At 44.4% G+C, this 22206-nt stretch overlaps 1 protein-coding gene across 2 annotated transcripts; it reads right to left on the bottom strand.

Annotated features, from left to right (window-relative positions):
- Positions 1-40: 40 nt before the first annotated feature.
- FSD2 (fibronectin type III and SPRY domain containing 2) lies at positions 41-21244 on the bottom strand. 2 transcript variants are annotated; one of them, XM_068143703.1, is made up of 13 exons: positions 20800-21244; positions 18395-19170; positions 18217-18312; positions 16970-17203; positions 15621-15643; positions 14262-14383; positions 13271-13426; positions 11205-11339; positions 10299-10452; positions 9489-9622; positions 7428-7560; positions 3816-3992; positions 41-317 (listed from the first exon to the last, which is right to left on the bottom strand). In XM_068143703.1, exons 2-13 carry the CDS (start codon positions 19127-19129, stop codon positions 155-157), a joined length of 2262 nt encoding a protein of 753 aa, XP_067999804.1. In that variant the 5' UTR covers positions 19130-19170; positions 20800-21244; the 3' UTR covers positions 41-154. The 2 variants fall into 2 exon arrangements, with proteins under 2 accessions (XP_067999804.1, XP_067999803.1); XM_068143702.1 differs by having other exon boundaries at positions 225-900.
- Between the last annotated feature and the right edge of the window lie 962 nt (positions 21245-22206).

Raw genomic sequence — 22206 nt, 5'->3', positions numbered from 1 at the left:
TTTGGTTTTCCCCTGGATGAATGAATGAGAAGCCTGGGCATTCTGTAAAAGTGTGTTTTAATACTGCAGACTGGAGTGCATGCTTGGGTATTCCAAAACGCCTCACTGTGCATGCTAGGTCCCAGCAGTTCACCCACAGGGGAGACGGATTTGATCATCTTCTGCCACAGACTTCATGTAGCAACAAAAATCTTGATTGTGAGATGAGCTTCGTGGTTGGAGTGTTCTCAGCTCTGTCTAGCAGCTGTACTTTTGCTATTTTTGTTTTTCTTTGCAATTGTAGCTCTTCAGCAGATTGAAGAGTGGAATTGATTGTTCTGGAACAGAGGAGTTTCCTAGGCATCAGATGGGTACTGGGGGCACCAGCTGGCACTGCTGCCTGGTGACAACATCACCTCAAAAGGATGGTGTCAAACTGGAGAATTCTATGGTGCTGATGGGTTTCTGATCAAAGTGGGTTTCTGCTCAATCCTGTCTAACAGGATAGAAGGGACACAAGGGCTCAGGCCTGGCAGCTGTTTCGGGTCAGGGTTGCTTTGCTCTGTTGGGAGAGAGCAGGCTTACAATGGGCATGATGGAGCAGCTAATGCTGAAAGGGCATTGCTCAGTGCAGGTTATACATAGGTGTGGTATCTGCAGAACAGGGGTTATAGGAGGGCAGTCCATGGGGGTGTTGCAACTCCAGTATGTATCTGTAAGATACCAGGTGTTTCCAAAGCAAAGCAGGGGTGGACATAATGCTGGAAGTGGGAGCTGAATGTATGAAGGTGCTGAGCAATGTCTGCATTGAAAAATGAGAGCCTGCAGTTCTCATAGTCCAGCAGAATGCCAATTCTTCTGGGGGGGACAGTAATTCTGATATCTGGGGTCATCCCGTTGTGCAGGAATTCATACTTGTGCCTGTAGGCAAGAGAGACAACAAAACCTGAGGGCACCCTGGCTGCTCCCAAAAGGAGGAGCTTTGTGTATGTATGTTCCCAAGTATGCTTCTTGCTTCCAAGTTGCTCCCTTCTGTGTGCTTTGTGCTTACTGTCCCGGTCCCATCCAGTTTGCTGAGCAGTGTCTGTTTGCTGAGGAGCAGGCTCAGGCCTGCCTGTCTAACCTGGGCAACAAGCCTTGTCTCATGCCCCATTCTGGCTGCCATGGGGTGTGTGGTAGCCCTTAGATATAGTCAAAGCATAGAATTATAGAATGGTCTGGGTTGGAAGGGACCTCCAAAGGTCATCTCGTGCAAGCCCCTCTGCAGTAAGCATGAGCATCCTCAACTAGATCAGGTTGCCCAGAGCCCTCTCAAGCCTGACCTTGAATATATTCAGGAGTGGGGCCTCAACCACCTCCCTGGACAACCTGTTCCAGTGTTCCACCACCCTCAGGGTAGAGAACTTTTTCCCAATATCAAATCTAAATCTGCTCTTCTCTAGTTTGAAGCTATTGCTGCTCAGCCTACCACTACAGGCCTATGGAAACAATTTCTCTCCATCCTTGTAGGCCTCCTTAAGGTACTGGAAAGCCAGTATTAGGTCTCCCTGGAGCCTCCTCTTTTCCAGGCTGAACAACCCCAGCTCCCTCAGCCTGTCTTCATAGCAGAGGTGCTCCAACCCTCTGATCATTTTTGTGGCACTCTGGACCTGCTCCCTCAGGTCCATGTCCTTCCTGTATTGAGGGCTCCAGACCTGGATGTAGTACTTGGGACTTTCTGGTTTTTTTTCCTACAGACCATGGAGGGCAATGTCAGTGTCCCATAAATGGGAGTATGTGCCCTTGCCACTAGGCTTAGCCTTGAAGTCCCTTCCTGCATGAAGGAGCTGCCCTCTGTTATACAAGTTAGGCTTGCCCTTGTCATGTCCTCAGCCTTGCCCCTAGCTGTAAGCATGCTAAGAAGGGCATTGCTGAGATGAACTCAGTTCTGTTCTAGGTCTTGCCATGCTCCCCATGTGCTCCCTGAGGACCTGAGACCTCTTTCCTGCCAGTGCTGGAGGAACTGCTGATGCCCACCTTCACAGCAGCAGCAAAGGAGCCTAATCCCGTGGGCAGAAGCTGCCTGACTCAGTGTGGCTAGGCACCCTCCTAACTATGGGACATTTTTCCAAACTCCACTCTCTAAACAACATTCTGGCTGCTTTTCCTACAAGACCTCCCTGCTCAGCCAGTGTAGTGTTGATGGGGAAGTTCCAGTCTTCATGCTCATATACTAGATGGTGATGTCTTTTAATAGTGATTCCTGAACTATGGATTATTGGAGGCCAGAGAGATGTGCTTTCAACACACAGCTTTGTCATGAGGATAGCCCTCTTCCTCATGCAGTCACTGAGTAGTGCTGAGGTCTTTTAACAGTTACTCCGCTCTCCCTAGGGTGGTGTGGTGCAACCAAAAATCTGAGACTTGTGAGCAGAAATGAGATTTACTCAGGGGAAGTGAGTTCTCTGGTATTCCTTAAGGGCCAGCTTCTTTACTAACTACCTCCACTCACACCACTCAAGCCTGAGAAAATTTCCCAGCTGAAATAGATATGACTGACTCAAACTGAGCAATGGCCTAGCTCTCTTTTTCTCTCTGAAGTCCATGCTCACTAGGACCTATAAGAAAGATGGGGACATTTTTTACCAGGGCCTCTTGCGACAGGGCAAGGGGTGATGGTTTTAAACTGGAAGAGGGGAGGTCAGACTAGAAAAAAGGAAGCATTTTTTTTCATAATGAGGATGGTGAAAAACTGAGCAGGGCTTCCAGTAATCTGACCTAGTTAAAGATGTCACTGTTTGCTGCATGGAGGTGGGACTACGTGACCTTGAAAAGTCTTCCAACCCAAAACATTTGATGATTGCTCTAGAAGAAAGAGAACAAACCTCAATGTACCTCTTAGCTCAATGTAGCAAGGAAATCCCATTAGCCTGCCTGCAGTGTAAGGGGAAGTCATTAGCTTTAGTGGGTTTGGTCTCATTAAGCAGCATTTCTTGCTGAGTGGGAGGCAGTGCCAGCACTGCTGAGGACAATGGGTATGCAGCAGGCGCCTGAGGAGGAGTGTGTGCTCCAGCCAACTGAGCTCCCATCTAAAACCTCCCTGTGTACCAGCAGGCAGAGGACAGGCAGGTTTGGGCTTGTGCTATGCCATCCTTAACATGCTGAAGACACTCAAGTGTTCTGCAGGCTCCCTGTTCAAGGCGACCCAACAGCACCCTGACAACTCCTGCAGGCTGGGCAGTGAGCCATTCAGACAAGAAGTAGTCAGGGATGCCTGGGGGTGTGATTTGTTTTCTTCCTCCTGAATTCTTCACAGGGTGTCCCAGTCTCACACGGGAATCAAAGGCAAAGGTGCTAACATAATGGTATCTGGGGGAGAGACAGCAGGTTCAGCTGGGACAAAGAGGAGCTGCCCTTTCTGCCTGCAGCTATGGCTGTGAGGTACTTCCATAGATAGGAGAGCATGAAACCAACTGCATACAACTGGGTTTAGCCAGATCCGTAGGTTATAGGTTATGTGGATCTATTACTCTCTGTCTTCCCGCTGGGGATTCAGTGACCTAAACCCAAAACCCTTACAGCTAAGATTTTATTCAGATCTGTTGCTCAGACTGCCTGTTTCAAGGTGAGAATGTCATTAAGGAAGAGGATTTGGTTAAAGGTGCCAGTACCCTTTCAATACCAGTTCACAGTGCAATGGTGGAATGTCAGAGGCGCCTGGATAAGTGCTTGGTCTAGATTTGATACAAAATCTCTGGCTGACCCCTGCCATCAGGGGCCCTCAGCTGCTCTGCCTGCAGATGTACATGCAGCTTACATGTTCCTGTAAGCAGATCTGGAACCTGTGCAGCCCTTACCTTGATGGTGTGATGATATGCCTCATGCACCAGGACGAGTTGTTTGCCCCCAGATAACCATGTCTCGGAGTGTTTTCAAAAGCCACACCAATTCTGTACTCCGTATCTTCTGCAACTTCCACCTCCCAGTAGTGCTTTCCTGGAAATGGGATCAGACTGCCCAGGATCCCAATGCATCTGTGAGAGGCAGATAGGAATACATGCTGTGTCAGGGACTCTCTGCAATGTTATTTACAGTGTTCAGGTATGTAATGCACTTGGACTATACATATCAATAAACAAAAGCCACTTTTGATGTCTCCTTAGCAGTGCAGCATAGATTGTTGGCTACAGCAAAGTCTACAGGCTGAGGGCCTGTCTTTGTGACACTTACCCTGTTTTTACCTGTGGGTAGCTTTGTATAAAATGAGTGCCCTGGGCACTTTCAGACACAGGGAGAACATCATCCTATGCTGGCTGAGTTTTCTGGGAAAGTTACTACTTGTTAAGAGAGTGCTCCAATGAACCCCAGTATAGCAAGGAAAAAGGGCCACAGATTTTGTACTTGCATCCTGACCAGCCCAGGGCTTGAAATGTTACTCACCATCAGGAACTGAGCACTGTAACAGCATGAACTACCTGGGGCAGCTGTAGAGGAGGAGCCCTGCCTATGCTGTGTTTGGAGGGACCAGCAAGAATTGAACACAGAAGGAGAGCTCAGAATATGCAGAGGTAAGTAGGCTGTAAAAAAATGTAACAGCAGACTGTGATTCCTAGCCTTTATGATAGGAACCATGTAGAAGGTAATTCTTTCAAAAGATGTGTGGGAGAGACCCTTCAGCTTGACTTACAGACTGAGAGGAGCTGGGCACTCAGAAGACACAAGTCTGCAAAATGACAGATTCTGAAGCAAGAAAGTTGGGCAAAAGAACCCATGTCAAATGCTTCTGAAACACTAACTCGATTTAAGAGAGGAACATGGTCCTGTAAAACCACACTCTTCTCCTAAGGAAAAATACATGGTATATTAACTAGCTGTCATTGCTGCATCACAAGAGCTGGCAGGTTTCAAAACACGCCTTCAGTTTCGAATGGGTAGTCACACAAAACCTGTATGTTTCTGTGGTAGGGTCATCTAAAGTTGTAAATTCCAAAGGCAAAGGATGTTGCTGGCAGAGACTGAGCTGGCCTACCTCTAGGTGATGCTGAGAAAGAACGGCACTTGGCATTCAAGGGGCCTGCAGTGTCAGGACAGGCATGCACAGCAAGGTGTACTCTGCCATCTCAGCAGCAATCGTTTAAAGCAAGTGTATGGTTCATTGCAAGTGCATGTAGTTGTCTTGGGAGTAGTTTAAAGGCTGCTGAAATCAGGACTCAGTGAGGCTATCTTGCTACAGCTTGAGAAGGAAAAAGAATGATGCAGAATGAAGGAGTCAACATCTGTGAGCAAAATATTACCACAGAATGAGAGCTGCAAAGGCACCAAGGCAAACCTAAGTTACACCATAGGAGCTGCTGTGGTAAGGAAATTAATTAGATTCTTGGAGATCACACAAACTTCACAAAGAAGAGTCTGTGAACTTTAGTCATTTCAGCTGGAGAGCTTTCTTATTATTTTTTCACAGTATCTTGGTCTAAGAATTCTGAAAGTTCACAGTGGCATCAGACAGTCCCAGAGTTCAGACTGAGTGCCAGCTCTAGCTGTTTATGTGAAACATAAAAGCACCCTGTGGAAGTGTGACATGGAGCTGCTGGAGGGCCATGAAAATGATCATAGGGCTGGAGAACCTCTCCTATAGGTCTGGGGCTGTCCAGCCTAGGGAAAAGAAGGCTCCAGGGAGACCTTGAAGCAGCCTTCCAGTACCTGAAGAGGGCCTACAAGAAAGCCAGGAAAGGACTTTTTACAAGGGCTTGTGATAGGACAAAGGGCAATGACTTTAAACTTGAGGAGGGTAGATTTAGAAGAGAGATTAGGAAGAAATTATTTACAGTGAGGGTGGTGAGACACTGGAACAGGTTGCTCAGGGAAGTTGTGGGTGCCCCCTCCCTGGAGGTGTTAAAAGCCATGTTGGATGAGGCCTTGAGCAGCCTGGCCTAGTGGAAGGTGTGGCAGGGGAGTGGGAACTAGATGATCCCTTCCAATCTAAACCATTCTATGAATCCCATTTAGTCTTATCATGATGACTTTAACTATGAGAATTGTCTATCTCCTGGCTCTTTTCTACTGAGTAGTAGAATGTAGTAGCAACAATGCATTTCCATGGAAGAACTAAGTTGTGGGCTTGTATTATTCTGTCTGCAGATGCCTGTCCTGGTTATATGGTGGTTCTGGCTGTAAACATGCATTTCAGCAAGCTAAGTCTCTCACTTCAATGCCAAAGTGCCTAATTCTCTTTTGAAAGGAACACCTGTAGGCCCAAACAGTACCAGCCAGATCTTTCAGCAACAGATTTCTAATGTGCAAATTTAGCTCAGTGTTACTTAACATGTCTAAGCAGGTTTGTATGTAACTGTGGCTGGCTGCATCTGTAATCCTCGTTATAAACTTGCATTAACTTCCAACTGATGCTTAAGCCCCAAAGAGCAACTAATGGAAGAAATTTAAACTTACAAAATCAATGAGAGCTGTTTGAAGGCCCCACTAGACACTTCCTGGCATCTAGTTTAAAAGCCCAAACAGATCAGCTGTGCTTTGAACCACACAAACCCTTTCCAAAGGAGGCCACCTGTCCAGAGCACCAATGGGCATTTTTTGCCCATCCTGTAGTATTTGCTGTAACTGATATAAGGTGAGTGTTTGGTGGCTTCCCTTGGACACAGCTACATAAAACTAGCCTCTAAATCTCCTTGTGTGAAACCAAGACCAATGAAAGATGGGCAGAGACTCCTGCACACTATGCACCTTGGCAGCTTGCAGAGGAAGCAGTAGGAGTGAGGGAGCAACAGCCAGCAGAGAGGAGCAGCTTCTCAGGTCTTGGAAGGGTGCAGATGTTGGCTCTCTCTAATTGAAAGAGAACCCCAAAATTGCCTTTTTTTTTTCTTGTGACAATTTTCCTGGTGGTTTGGGGCCATGTAAATATTACCTGGGAAGAAAGTTTTGGAATTTAATAGAAGTTGGTGGACATCTCATGCAAAGGGAGATGTTGTAGCTAGCATATGTTAGTCAACTTAGGAATTCTCAGAAAAGAGCTGCAAGCCAGAGGGAGTTCAGTAGTGGTGTTCAGGAATGGTAACTAGTGAAGCTGTGGGGCCTGGCTGAATGGATATGGAGTTTTACTCTTCAAGGAACTATGGAGAAAGCCTAGTTTCAAACTGAATGGAGCCCTTAAAATATATGTAATTATGTAAAAGATGAGTACCTCATAAGGCCTGACAAAGATGTATGCAGTTGTCCAAAATTGAGGACAATCATAGTCACTTATGCAAAAACCAAAAAGGAAAAACCTACCATACATGATACACACACACATAGTCTGGAAGTTTCACTTGGTCAATGCCTGGCTAGAAGGTGAAGAGAGCTGCAGTGCCAGTAAACCTTTTTAGTGGACTTAAATTCCAGCTAGGGGTGTGTCAGTGTGTGCAAAGCAGCGACATACCACACACATTAGTTGCAGTTGGAATTCTTCCATATACCTTGTAAAACTGTTATCATAGACAGGCAGATCACACTCTGGGTTTTCCAGTTCATCACATGCAATTGTAAATCCATCATCTAGGATCGCCAGTAAAGGATGGGCTGTGTCCTCATTAAGGCAGAAGTAGGTGCCTGCAAGAGAGAATGCCTGAGGGTAACTCCAGAAACTCCTTATGGCATTAGGGCTTGGAGCAAGGATGTGAGGAAATGCTGTTTGGATTCACAAAATGATTGACTAGTGCTCTGTAAGGAATCTGTGGCTACTATTGAGAGGGCAAACGTGTCCATTCAGAGTTTTTCAAATACATGGGTGCTTTATAGCTTAACACTGTTTAGTTACAGCCTTGGAGAATCAGAAAGGGAGCCTTAATCTGATTTTGAATCCAACTAGGGCTCAAAGCTGTGGGCATTGTGCAGGGATTAGTTAGGCAGAGATGAGGTGTCTTCCCTGCAATGGACTGTCCAGTTTCAAGTCATCTTCCTCAGACCTGAAGTGATCCATTTTTAATCACTGAAAGGAGAGAGGGGGCTTAAAGGCCCCTCCATGGTCTTACTCTTCTGCAAAAAATGCCAGGCACAGTTTGAGAGACAAGATCTCTACAAAGGTGCCACATGCAGCATCCCTTATGCCTCAGCACCTCTTCATCAGATCAGCCCTCAGAGAGGTAAATCAGCTAAGCCAAACCAGGACAAAAGTAATTCTGCTCTTCTCCCTTTGGAGACTTCACAAAGCAGGTCTGACACACTGCACTCTGATGAGCAGCCACGTACGTCACAGCTGCTGTTTGTAGTTGGTGTTTGTGTATCCACCCCGGGTAAGGAAGAATCAAAGGTCATTCCCAGTGTTGGAGGTGAGCACTTGCAGCTGACAGATCCATTTGCATCAGCTGTTTGCATAATGTTGACTCAGAGAAGACAGATCTCTTCATGCTAATCCCAATGAAATCATTATAATCGAGCTGCAAGTTACTCCAGTGCCAATACAATACAATGACAGGGCCATTATGGGCATGTGCTGCTGAAAACAAACACATGCTCTGCAAGCAGAACTGGCAAATCCAAACACTGAGTTTGATTTAAGCAGTTGAAATACCCAGAAACAATGGTATGACAATGACAGTCTTTAAGAATGACCATTTCTGCTCTGTGGTGCCACTGGTGTGCAGCAGACAGGTTCCTTACTGAAACGTAGCCTTTTGCAGGTTAGTGGGTGCATGGTCAGCTTGCTGAGTAAGCACAATTTGTAAATCTCTCATGGAAAGTAAGGGCAGTAGAGACACAGGTGTGGAGGTGTGGTGTGAATGCACCTGTGAGCAGTGTGGGAGGTTTAAGACACCCCAGTGAAGCTGCAGCATCATTATGGCAGCGCTGAAGATGAAAACAGATGTCTACCTGTAACATTAAAATGAGCTTTGATTAGATGGTTGGGAGGGGAAAGGGCTTCCAACTTCCCTCTAGAAGTTAATCCTTGCCTAGTGTAGCACTGAAAACAGAGGTGATCATGCTATATCAGTCACCAAATGCAAAGCTTCTAGCTGAGAGCTGGCCTGCCTTTTTCCTGATGAATAAAGGGAACCAGCCCTCAGAGCTTCCCCAGTCGAGCTGGAGACAAAGAAAGATTTTTGAATATCCAAAAGACTCTGGAAAGTGCTGACTGTCTCAACCATACTTTCCAGGAGCAGCAGCAGCATCATTACAAGGTAATCTCTGAGGTAAAGTAAAATTGCACTACAATTTTCTTCACTGGCATATGTGTACTTGGCAAGCTGGCAACAGCTGGAGGCGCTGGGGTGATATTGTCTTGTAAAATGATCAGAAATTTGTCACTTTCAAGTGTCAAAGGTATTGGACAGAAAAAAAATATTAAATTACAGAGCTAAAGCAATGCACTTATTGTTACAAAAAGTGAGGGGTTTTCATTCCCTAAAGGTTACCCTGTGTGCAGTTAGATGCAAAAGATTAGGACCTGATCCAGAGGCCATTGAAACCAGCAGGAATCTGTCTGTTGAGATAACAGATGCTGCAATCAGCTGCTGGAATTGTTCCGAGCTGTACAGTACCTGTGGTGTGTATCAGGACAGGCTCACTTCTTTCACTGGAACCACCCAGGTTTAGGGCTCTAACACAGATGTGATAGCTTTGTGTTGGCTGGAGGTGAATTAAGACTTCACAGTTAGGAATCCCAACAATAGATCTACAGAAAATACATCCATGGCAAATGAGAGGGCAGAGAAGAAAAACAGGTATTTAAGATTATTTTTCTGAACCACAAAGATGAGATTACATGATCAGTTTCTCTTGTAATCTGTCCACAACATAGAATCATAGACTAATAGAACCATTTTGGTTGGAAAAGACATCTAAGATCACTCCTTGGGCCTGGCCATTCAGTCATTTTTTTTTAGCCAGTGAAGCATCCACCCATCCAAGCCATGAGTAGCCAGTTTCTCCAGGAGAAGAGCTTTACTGAAGTCTAGGTAAACAACATCTACAGCCTTTCCCTCATCCACTAAGCAAGTCACCTTGTTGTAGAAGGAGATCAGGTTCATCAACCTTTCATGAACCATGCTGACTGGGTCTGATCACCTGGTTCCCCTGCCCTGCAACACTCTACCTAGCACAGTTTTCAGTAGTGGGGGCAAGAGGTAGTCTGTGACAGAGTATGCAGATTTTTACATTGGCTTCTATACTTCTCCCATACCCTGTACTGTCATTTTCATTTAACATTTATACAATTAATTTTAAGAGGAATGTTTATGAAGGTGAATTCACCACAGGGGCATTGGTCCTTCCTTAGTGCTATCTGATGCCACACGACTTGAAATGGTTTCATCTCTACAGGTTACGGACTGCATAGAATAGTGACTCACTCAGTAATATTATTGCTGTCTTCTTCATCTGTCACCTTGGACAATTCAACTGTGTAGGAATCAACAGGGTTAAGGTCTCTAGATTCCCAGCACACCAGTGCTGCGTTTTCACAGCTTCGGATCTTTCCAGTCTTTATAGTAGGTGGTGAAGGAGCTGCAAAGTAGGCAAAAGAACAATTTTAAGCTGTTGCTTGAAGATGTTTGCAACAAGCATGCTTTGAAGACTTAGAATATAGAACAAAGTTGTTGTTTACTAATACTATAAAGAAACCTGCTTCCCCAATGGACAATGAACAGCAGGCAGGACAATTAACAGTGCTGTTCAAAGATTTAATTTGGACTATAAAGATCCCAAGAGAATTAATCAGAGAAGTAACATAGATAGAGACTGATTACACAACCAATTTCTTCCTATCATTTGGTTTATCTTTGTCACAGAGGTGCATCTCTTCTCTGCCCTAAGATGTCAAAGACTCTTGAATGAGTGCTTTAAGGTCTCACTCTGACTTGCTCAATTGCATGTCAGAATTTCACAAGATGTGCTTGACTGAACTGCAGTTACAAAGGGCAGCACAGCAGGTGAAATCACAAAGTACCTACTGGCCAATAAAAGGAGGGGCTAGCATCCACTTGGCAGAACTGTGAGACTTGGGCTTCATTCCCAGCTCTTCTACATGCTTGCATTTAAAGACATTATTTTGTCTCTGTGCTTCAGTTTCTTCAGCTCTAATGCAGGGACAACTGTCCTGATAGGCTCTCCAAGTGAAAGCAGGAAATCCTCATGCAGTCAGTAGACTTAGATCAGAAGAAACAATGCACCCAGAAAGCATTACTGGCATAAAACCCAGAGATGACTGTGAATCTCACTAGGAAGGTCACATAGTAATATGAACAAAATATTTTTACCTGTTACATAAACTGCTTTCTCACTTGGTGGACTGATACCAGAGGCATTTAAAGCACTGACCCAAAATTCATACTGTGTGTTCGGCAGCAGATTAGTGATGGTGCAGTACGTTTCTTTGACTTTTAGCATGTGCTCTGAAATGAAAACAACAAAGCATCTACAGTAACTTTATACTCTTCCCCAAGGCTGCCTCAAATAATCAAGTTGGGGCACACTGTTTTGTGTGCTGAGTTCCAGAGAGCTCCTTGTGCTCCATGCCCTTTGATCAGCTGTCAAGCTGTTTCACCATGCTTTCCTGTAAGGAAGCAGTAATCAGGTAACACATTAGCTTCTGAAAGAAGGAAGGAGCTAACCACTCATTCTTCATCTTAAAAAACTGGAATAGAATCACAAAATCATAGAATCATTAAGATTGGAAAAGACCTTTAAGGCTATTGAGTCTAACTGTAACCCAGCTACCATGCCGGCTAAACTATATCCTGAAGCATGCTTCTTGAACACCTCCACCACCTCCCTGGACAGCCTGTTCCAATGCCTCACCAAAGAAATTTTTCCTTATGTCCTATCTAAACCCCTCCTTGTCACAACTGTAACCCATTTCCTCTTGTCCTATGGCTGGTTACTTGGGAGAAGAGACCAGCACAAGCCTCACTCTAACTTCCTCCAGGTGGCTGTACATAGCAGTAAGTTCTCCCCTTAGCCTTCTCTTCTCCAGACTAAACAACTCCAGCTCCCTCAGCTGCTTCTCCTATGCCAGCACTCCAAACCCCTCACCAGCCTCATTGCTCTTCTCTGGACAATTTCCAGGACCTCAGTGTCTTTCCTTTACTGTGGTTCCCACAGCTGAACACAGTACTGAAGCTGTGGCCTCCCCAGGGCTGAGAACAGGAGCACAGTGACTCCCCTACTCCTGCTAGACACAACTATTCCTGATCCAGGCCAGGATGCACACTGGTCACCAGGGCACACTGTTGGCTCATGTTCAGCCAGCTGCCCATGAGCACCCCCACATCCTTTTCCACCAGGCTGCTTTCCAACCACTCTGCCCCAAGCCTTTAGCATTGCTTGGAGTTGTTGTGACCTAAGTGCAGGACCTGGCACTTGGACTTGTCAGGCCTTGCTCCGCTGACCTCAGCCCATTGATTTAACCTGCCCAGATCTCTCTGCAGTGTCTTCCTCCCCTCAAGCAGGCTGACAGGCTTGGGGTTCTTTGGATCTTCCATTTGGCCCTTTTTGTAGATGGATGTCACGCTGGCAAGCCTACAGTTGTTGAATGGCACCTCCCCTGTTAACCAGGGCTGCTGAGAAATGATGGAGAGAGGCTTGACAAGCTCCTCTACCAGCTCCCTCAGCACACTTAGGTGAATCCCACCCAACCCCAAGGACTTAGGAGTGCCCAGGTAGCACAAGAGGTCATTAGCTGCCTCCTCCTGGATTACAGGGAGTTGATGCTGCTCTGCATCCCTGCTTTTCTTTCTGAACTGGTCATTTAGCACTCTACTGGCTTCTGCTTTTGCTGGAGAAGTGACTGGGTAGTTTCAGTAAAAGGTTTTGCAAGAGTATTATTAGCAAAGACAGTTTTGTAACAAGGCTTGGACATTTTAGGATAGTCCAGTGGTTCTTTTTTTGGTGCATATGGATAATGGGGAGTTACAGCCTATTATTAGCACTGAGATAAACTGTAAAATGACTGTGGGGGTTCCGTGGGTGTGCTGATAGTATAATGGATTGCTCTCTGTAAAAACTGTGTGCTTTGCAGCAGATGCAGCACATGTGTGCCTGCTCTCCTGTAAAGGAAATGCTACTGCTGAGACTTGGCTCTCCATTGTCCTCTTCCCAGTCCTGCTGTCCCAGCTACCACCCCATCCTGTTTTTGCTCTCTGCATCTGGCAGCATGGCAGCCTGTCAGGGGAAGAGTGACAAAGCCAGAAGCAGGAAACATAGTGGCAGATATAACAGTTTTGATGGTGAAAACAGTGCACAGAAAGTGCACAGTAGCATTTTGAAACCAGCTGGTTTTGCCAGTGGAGGGCTGAGGTGTGTCCTTGGGTCCAGGGCTGCTTACCTGCTTGTTCATCACTGTGCCTTTCATGGCTCACTGGTTTATAGCACAGCTGGTAACACTCAACAGTGTCATCTGAGAAGAGACCCCAGCAAACTCTCAGTGAGGTGCCAGTTGCTGCATTGGGTGCTTGGGGATTGATCACAGGGGCACAAGGAGCTGCAAAGGGGAAAACAGGTCAGTTTTTGACTGTATAGGTGTGGAAAGTTACTCGCAGGCAAACATGTCCCTTCTCACAAAGGTGTTTGCATAAGGTTTAGGCATTGAATAGGGTATGGAGAAAGGTTAGGAGCTATAAATAATACTCAAGTCACTGAACTTGTGTATGAACTAGTCTTGCTTCAAATCAAACAACAAAACCCTAAGTCTTAACCTTTCTCTGTAAACTTGACCTGCCATGCCTCTGAGGGCTGCTGTTCCCACGGAGCAGCACTGCCCTGCAGAAGTAACACCTAACATGCACTGCATTGCTGTGTACCAGCTCAGGGCAGAGGAGCCTCTGGAGGAGACATGAAGGAACAGCTGTACAACAGTGGGTCAGCAGCACCAGCAAGCAAGTAGTGAATGTGATTTTACTTAAGAAAAACACAATATATAGGCAAAAAAAGTGCATATTGTTCTTTCCAACAGTCTGATGTCCCTCTCTACTTCATTCAAGCAATTACAAGGTAAAACAAGTCATCACTAACTAAGCACACATGACCCAACAACAGAAAGGGGTAGTCTTGGTGAGTCCTCTAGGAAACCATTTAGCAAAAGCAGGGAAGGCCAAACCAAGTAATTCTGGCAATTTTATACTGAAAACAAATGGAAAACAAAACAAAGCAAAAATCGCTTTCTGTGTCTCAGTATGTATAGGCAAATAGAAAAAACCTAGGGAGAAGCTAATTCTGCCTTTGCAATTTGCCTTTGAAAGAAGTAATGGACTTCTGTTTAATACATATCCTAATTAAATACAAATAGGTCTGAAATAATGATCAGATAGGATGAGTACCTGGGATAGCATTAATGGAGTTCATTAGTTGCTCAACTTCTGAGAAATCTATGACCCGTTCTTCAAACTCTGGCTGTGTTGAAAGCTCTAAATCCACTTCTTTCTTTAAGAATTCTTCCAGCCTGTAATTGTAGGAAGAAAAGGCATGTGCAATTGCAAGAGACATACTGTTGGAGATACCTTTCTATGATACCTATTGGTAAGAAGAAACATCTGAAATAACAGCCATTTCCTTAAATAATGCTTTCATAGTTGTACACAGGTCAGCCTCACCATGCCCTTTGCTTGGAGATAGACACACATCAGCTCAGTGCTCCAGGATGCCAAACAGAGCTGAATGCTGATGGGAGTGAGGGGCCATGCTTTGTGAGCTGGTTGATGGGACTGAGGAACCAGGCTTTGTGAGCTGGTTGATGGGACTGAGGAACCAGGCTTTGTGAGCTGGTTGATGGGACTGAGGAACCAGGCTTTGTGAGCTGGTTGATGGGACTGAGGAACCAGGCTTTGTGAGCTGGTTGATGGAACTGAGGGACCAGGCTTTGTGAGCTGGTTGATGGAACTGAGGGACCAGGCTTTGTGAGCTGGTTGATGGGACTGAGGGACCAGGCTTTGTGAGCCCTGCTCCTGCAGTGAGCTGGCTTCTGCACACCGCACTGCTGCTGAGCAGGTGGTTGCTCTCTGTGGAGAGCAAGCTGTTAGTTCCATGACTTTTATTACTTTGAATTCATGACACCACAACTAACTCGGGGCCTCATGGTTCTAGGTCTTGTGAATTTGCAACAGACAAACTGTCTTGTCATAAATGGTGACCACCAATTTAAATGTTGGTTTTATTTGGTTGGGGTTTTTTTTTGTAGTTGACTTTGTAGTTGAGTTGTGTGCCTTAGAACTTCGTCCAATTACTCCAAGATCTTTCAGTATCTGCTTTGAGCTGCTACAGCCTGACTTTCAACCCTTCTATATTAATGCATAAATAAGCCTGTTACTAATCTATTTAGGGGGCTCAGTTTTGGTTGGATTTGTATCCAGAGCACTTGTTCCAATAGCTGTTTTCAGCAATCCTGTTTTTCAGTCACTGAAATTCGTTCCTTATGACTAAGCTGAAAATAGTGATTTACTCATGCTCTAACTCTCCTTTGGGGTTATTGGAAACTGGCTCAAAATTGGGTTTGAGTGTTAAACTTCTTAGAGCAACTTTTCCTGATGCACTTTAAAAGAGAAATATTGAAGAATTCAATAGCTTTAGTAGTTTAGGTAACATCTATGTGCCTGAACAGAGTCCAGAACATGCAAGTGTCTCCAATATCAGGTCCAATTAGCAGGAAGAAATGTGACACAAAGTCCAGACTGTGACACTACCTCTCAACCATGGTAACTGCTGCCTGTAGGGAAAAAAAAAAAAAAGGGAGAAAGAAAAAAAAAAAGGAGATAGGAAAAAAAAAAGAGAGAGAGAGAGAGTTAAAGACAGAAAAGATACATTTCTTGCATTAGTCCAGAGTCAGGCTACACTATGCTGTTGACCTGTTTTACATGTATTGTTCCAAATGCAGCCCTGGAGTGAACCAATTGGCTCTCACCCAGCTCTAAGAACAAAGCTGTGCCTAACTGTCCATTCAAATGGGCAGATCTTGACTGATGACATGCAACATCAGGCAATAACCAGTGTGTGCACAGCTAGACTCTGGACTGTATCCTTCCTCAGTTGTCCAAAGTGCCAACAGATCCTTCACAAACAAAAATCAACAGCAGTTGGGGAAAAGAACTTAGTGAAATTATCTGCATTGCAAGGAATCTGAGGAGTGCATTTTGCTGGAAGACAGACATATGGTCCCTGGAGAAACCTGAGCAGTGGGGAGATCATGACTAAAAGCTATTTGCTTCTTGGTGAATAATCACTCTTAAAGGTGATGTAAAACTGTTTATGAGCTAAGGAGAAAATAAGGTTCTTCCAGAGATGCAGAGAAATGGGAAAAGTCAGCTCATGTGAAGAACTCAACAGGTTGGAGTGACACAGCAAGTTGATCCATTGGAGCAGACTGGAGGTGTTAAATTTGTTTACTGTCTGCTTCAGTAGTTACTGTGACTGTGCTATAGAAATGCTCCCATCCACCTGAGTCACAGGACAACTCATAGCAATCACTCACCAGTGAAAATTCTCATTTTTTTCCTAATTATTTTTCTACCTACTAAGGAAAAATAACTTCTTGACACCTCCTCAGTATTCCCTCAGTGGGAATAATTCATCACTTTGCAGGAGCTCCTGATGTATTTAGTTTGGAGCTTCCTGTTCAGCTGAACTTTCCAACAAAATGAGCAAGAAAAAAGAAACATCTTCCAAAGTGGTTGCAGAGCCTGTCTGCTGTGAGCAGGGAAGTTGAGCCTGCATGAGGCAATGAACACTATGTGCTTCCAGAGTTTCCTGAGATAAATCTTTCAGAGAGGTATCTTCTCTCTGAACCCCAGTGAGACTCACAAATCATTAAGCATCCAAGTTACAAACTTCTACTGCTGCCTGTCCATTTTGCCCCCCTTTGTAGTCCCTCATTAAGTCAATGCCACCTTGTCAAACACTTGGAGTAGTGACAGCATCATAGGCTGAGCACTCCAAATGCTCTTTAGCAATAAACCACTTGGGACTTTCCAACTGGAGACTAGCTGCAAGCATCAAAGAGCATCTAGAAGGGGCCTTGCCAGTTAAAGCACTTTACCTTCATAAAACTGGCTTTGTCATTTTCCAGGCAAAGCTCCTGGGTTGTGTCTGTCAGCTCCTTGCAGGTGTTGAGATGTTCCCCACAACTGACCAGCTGCTCATATAAAGCTTCCAGCTTTTGCCTCTTCTCTTCCCCCAGTGCTTCCAATTGTTCTTCATACTTCTGAGCAAGCACTTGCACTGCATCGTTGTAATGCACCTCAAAGTTCTGCTCCTGCCTCCCAAAGTTTTCCTGCAAAGCATTTTAAGTTTGTTCCTTGGTGTCAGGCCTGATTCATAGGTCAGCCAGGGAAAAATCTTACTCAGCTCTGCCTAAAGTTCTCCTTGCCAGGGTGGCAATGCCAGTACACAGAAGCTGCAGTTTGACTAATTTGCATTTTCAAGGGTTTATTCTCATCGTTTACCCCCACTGAGGTACAAGACAGTGTTAGATTTGCTAACAGCATCAGAAATTATAATAAAACCAATGATGCAAGACAACTGTCTCCAACCTAAACCCAGGGAGCACAACTAGGGATATATCCTAGCCGTAATCTCACAAGTATTTCCACCAACGCATCCTTCCATGAGAGAAACCATGGCAACCCAGTGGGATCCATGGATTCACACTGGGAAAGCTAAGCAGTTAATGCTGGTATCCTCACTCACTGCTGGAGAGAGCATTAGGAAGGAAGATTTAAGGAGCAAGAGAGGCTTTGTTGCCAGTAGCTGTCCACTACTCGAGCAACTAATGTCCTTCTGTGCCATATGCAGCAGAGAACAGACAGTGGGTGCCTTGAGTTACTGCTTCAGTTTGATTTGCTGCCAGCTGAGCCACTTCCCCTTTACCCAGTTGCCATTAGCAAAGCAGGAGCACAACCCTTGAAGTGCTATAGCTGGACCAGGGGTTTGCCTGTAACTGGAACTTCTGTAGATGAAACTGAGTGAACCCAAGGAGTATGCTCTGGGTGGACTAATTAGACCACAGGTCCTTGGCCATTTAAAACTAAGATAACCTGAGTGGGGGGTCACTATTTCTGTCAAGTATCTGTGCAAGTGCTTAGCATGGTTTTACTAGCCCACTTAAAAAAAACCAAAAAACCCCATTAGGATTAATTTTCCTGAGTACTTCAGCCTAGGCAAATCCCAAGACAACTCTGTGCTCTGCTACTCTAATTACTCAGCTCATTAACAACTGAACAGTATGACTGCTAAAACTGTTCTAACCAGTGCACCACAAATTTAGCCCAAGGTAAAATGCCTTACCTCTACAGTGATGAAGATTTCCTCCAAGTGACTGGCAAAGTTTTCCATCTGGGCAATCTGCTCTTCCAACTTGCACATGTTTTTATGAATCTCTTCCTACCAAAACACTCAGTGTCATTCTTAGTATGTTTTACTACACTGTTTTAGAGACATGGTGTTACACTTGTATTACTCTTACCTTTTCACTTTCCACAGCACTGGGGAGCTGAGCTACCTCATGATCCTTGTGTTCACCAAAAAGTTTGTCAAAAGCTCGGATAGGTATCTTGCAGGTAGAACAAAAAACATCTGCAGCTTCCTCCTCCTCACTGACAGCCTGACTGTTCCACTCATCTGACATGCTGCCGCTGCTAAGCCCCTCTCTGGACCATATGGGGCTCTCATCCTCTGCTCTGGCTTTGTTCTGATCTTCATCTTGAGAAACCTTGCCAGGAAGTCTCTGTTGCTTTGGGCTTTGACTTCGACCTTTTACTGGAGAGCTGCTTTCTGATGCATTAAATATGGAGCCTTGTGATCTTGCTTTCCCTGTGCGAGTAAGTGACCGTCTGCTCTCCACCATCCCTGCATGTCCAAGAAGCTCAAGCTCTTTTTCTCTATCCTCATCAATTCCATACATCTTAGCCAGCTCTGCAACCTCCTTTTCCAAATCATATCCAGCTTCTTGTGAGTACTGGATTTTTTCACTACTCAGTTCAGAGTCCCTTTTCATATCCCCTAGAGATCTGTCTCCTTGACCAGACAGCTCTTCAGGAAAGATATCAAACCTATCCTTTGATCCATAAAGATCCATGTGGTAAAATATCAAACCTTCAGCCTCAGTCTCACTAGACTCTGGGACTGGTGGGGAAGCTGAACAACTGAGCAACTGCTCACTAGTTTCATGCTCTCTTGCACTACCAGATCTGGAGGACATTGGTATCCTTGGTGAGGCTCTTGAGATGTCAAGTCTCAAGCCTATAAAAGATAAGAAAGGTCCTTAGTTGCATACTTAGATATCAAGCATGAGTTTTTCCTGCTGAAAAATAAACAGATGAAATAGGGCCTGGAGGCAGGCATAGAACAGATCAAAACCAGTAGTTTTGATCTGAGTGAAGCCATAGGAAGCTTATTTTTTCTCACCTCTGTGCAACACACAGCAGAGAGCTGTCTCTGATGTGCATCCTATGTTTTTCTGAGTGCATCCTCTGTGACCCTGATGTCTGATTTCCCAACTGTGGAGCAGGCTTATCCTCAGCCCAACTCTATGATGGTGCTTCGGGTGCACTTAGCACAGTCCTGTGCAATTGGTGATGGCCTGGTCTGAAGTCTGCTCATTCTTCAGCTGCTGTCATGTGCACTTTCAGAACCATCAGGCAGGCATACTGTAAGATGCCCTCTTTTGTGACCACTGATGCCATACAACACAATAGTAAATGCCCTGAAAAATGCTGGTCTGGATTTTTCAAGTTGCCATTCTTGATACTGAGACTTGGGGTTTCTTTTAACATTATTCTCTGTTTCCAGATTTCAGGTCCTTTCTAGTAAACAGGGGGGAATACTGCCTTTTGGGGGTTCTCAGGTGCTGTGAAAATATGTACTTTAACATAAGTAAAGCTCTGAAAAAAACTAGTGATGATCTCCATGATAAAGCATACCATAAGTAGGAAGTAAGGCAGGTCTGACCCCTGAATGGAGAGAAAGATCTGACCTGGAGATTGCACACTTTGTCCATTCTGTGCAATGAGGGCAGTGTGAAAACAGCATGTAGAAGCAAATTGCGAAGCTATGTGATAAAGCAGATGCATGTGGAACAATATTAAAGGCAATTTTAACACTGACTGCCCAAACCAGACTGTATTAACAACAGCACATGAAATAACACTAGTAGAGAGAGAGCTGCAGCCTTCCACTGTTCACCAGCACACAAAAATGACAACTACAAAACTACCCTCGACCCAGATGCAGGACCCTGCACTTGCTCTTATACCCAGGTCAATTTTATCAGCAATTTGCTACTACAATTAATAAAGTTAATGGAAAGATGTCAGCTGAATATTCATGAACCATAATTACATCTAGTCCTAGTAAGTGAAGCGTATGAAATCTTTGAAGCCACTCTCTCACATTGAAAAAACCAAAAGGTCAGTCAGACATCAAGGTTATCAGAGCTTCTGCAGAAGCTTTCACATAAGCTTTGCTTTCAAACTACTTGTTACAGTCTTTGTAGTTTCAAGTACTTGCTACCACCTCATTTCATCAATCTTTTACTAATATTCCTGAGAATTACTTAGCTAACAAAGCACAGACAGTGCCTTACTAGAAAGCAACTTCCTGAACCAGTGAAAAATACTAAGGAATTTCCCACTCTAGTTTTATATCAATGACTGAAAACCATCCAGCCTACCAGATCGGTAAGAAAAGACACACAGAAGTTCACTGTTTGTCTTCTGGCACTGCAGACATGGGTGTGGATTCTACAAGCAGCAATATCTTACTATAGGCAAAAACACTGGAGTTAGGCAGAAATATAATTTATGTTAAAGACAATAAAATATATCATGCAAATTCTAACATATTAAACAGAGAAAAGGTCTTGACACATACCAGAAAATGTTGTCTGGCTCCCTCAAAGATGGTTTTCCCCCATAATTATAACAATAAGGCTTGCAGTAGAAGCTACTACTAACTAGGAAAATGAATTAACAAGTATTTTTCCTACCAAAATGAAATCAAATGACATAGATTAAAATGACCATAATTAAGCTTGTCTGGAACCCTGCTGCCTAAATAAGATTTTCAGATGATTGCTCCGTGTTTGCTCGGTTTACAGGCGCAGATACAATTACAGTGAAGAATGTTTAAATCCGTGACCATCAGCTATCGAAAATTTGTAACAAAAAATGTCACTACCTAAAAACTTGCCTTCTCTCTTAAGATGTCATAAATTCTCCTGATAGCTCAGATGGCATCAAACTTCACATGTATTTCCCCTAGTAAAAATTAATTCACAGGAAAGCAATTCCCTGCCACTCTCCTATGACTGCAGTTGGAAGACTTATTGCCGTAACCCTAGACCTCCTCTTTGCTCAGATAGGAACATGCCAGTAATGAGCAATGGAACAAATATAGATGTGCCCCAGCTGTCCTTCAGCAGTGTGCTACTTGAGTGTCACCAGGATGAATGTCATACACTGAGAAAAGGCTCTGAATGTGGATTCCTGGATCTGAAGTACTTGGAACAATTATAAAGAGCCCTTGCTAAAGCCAGAGCACGCTCTCACTTTCTGAGGTAGTATTTATAAACCCTGCAGAGTGCAGTCATTGACTCTAGGTGTGACTCCCAAGGCTGTGGTGTTAGGAAGAGTATCAAGTGTGGGATTAACAAAACATGCATCCTGCACAAACTAACTCAAATGGCTGGACATGTGGGCTGCATTGCTCCACAATTAAATGGAAGTATCTATTCTGTTCTTTGCAAACACTTAATGGCAAAGTCCTTCTCTCTATTAAATTAGCATTACTATAGGGTTGAGTTGGAATCAAGATCAGACTCTAGAAAAAAATATTAACATTCAAAATTTGGAAAAAAATCAGAAATTATCATAATGTTGCATGCACTTATTATATATATACATACATCCCCATCCTACATGTGTATGCTAGACCTCTGAAAAGTCAGTAGTGAATAAAGTGGCCAATGGTCCAGCTAGGGAGGGTTTTCAGTGGAGCATATCCTTTCAGTCTAGCTCAGTAGTGATTCACCTGACAGAAGCCAGGCTGTGTATTATCACTGATTATTATGATTACTGTAGCATTTGAGCTTTATGTATTCACTCAAACCCACAGCTGTCCAGCATACATAATCTTCTGCTTGTGAGCTTGCTACTGAGCCAGCCTTGCTGGCAAGAGATTTTTAAGCCCGTTTAAGAACACCGCATTACATATGTTGTGAGCTCAGGGGACAGTATAAGAGGAAATGCCTATTGGACCTTGAAACAGCTTTGCTGTTTC

Source organism: Melanerpes formicivorus, unplaced genomic scaffold (genome assembly GCF_026170545.1).
Source record: "Melanerpes formicivorus ecotype bairdi unplaced genomic scaffold, bMelFor1.0.p_v2 SCAF_10, whole genome shotgun sequence".
In the NCBI taxonomy this organism is placed as follows: Eukaryota; Metazoa; Chordata; class Aves; order Piciformes; family Picidae; genus Melanerpes; species Melanerpes formicivorus.
Note: the sequence above shows the minus strand (reverse complement) of the source record. Positions and strands in the feature narration are given on the sequence as shown.

Coding starts and splice junctions, on each gene's coding strand:
- FSD2 (XM_068143702.1), bottom strand. CDS start 19,129: ATGTCCTCCAGATCTGGTAGTGCAAGAGAGCATGAAACTAGTGAGCAG. Junction 18,313..18,394: donor GTGCTGTGGAAAGTGAAAAG/GTAAGAGTAATA, acceptor GTGTTTTGGTAG/GAAGAGATTCATAAAAACAT. Junction 15,644..16,969: donor ACAAAGCCAGTTTTATGAAG/GTAAAGTGCTTT, acceptor TTTTCCCTACAG/GCAGCAGTTACCATGGTTGA.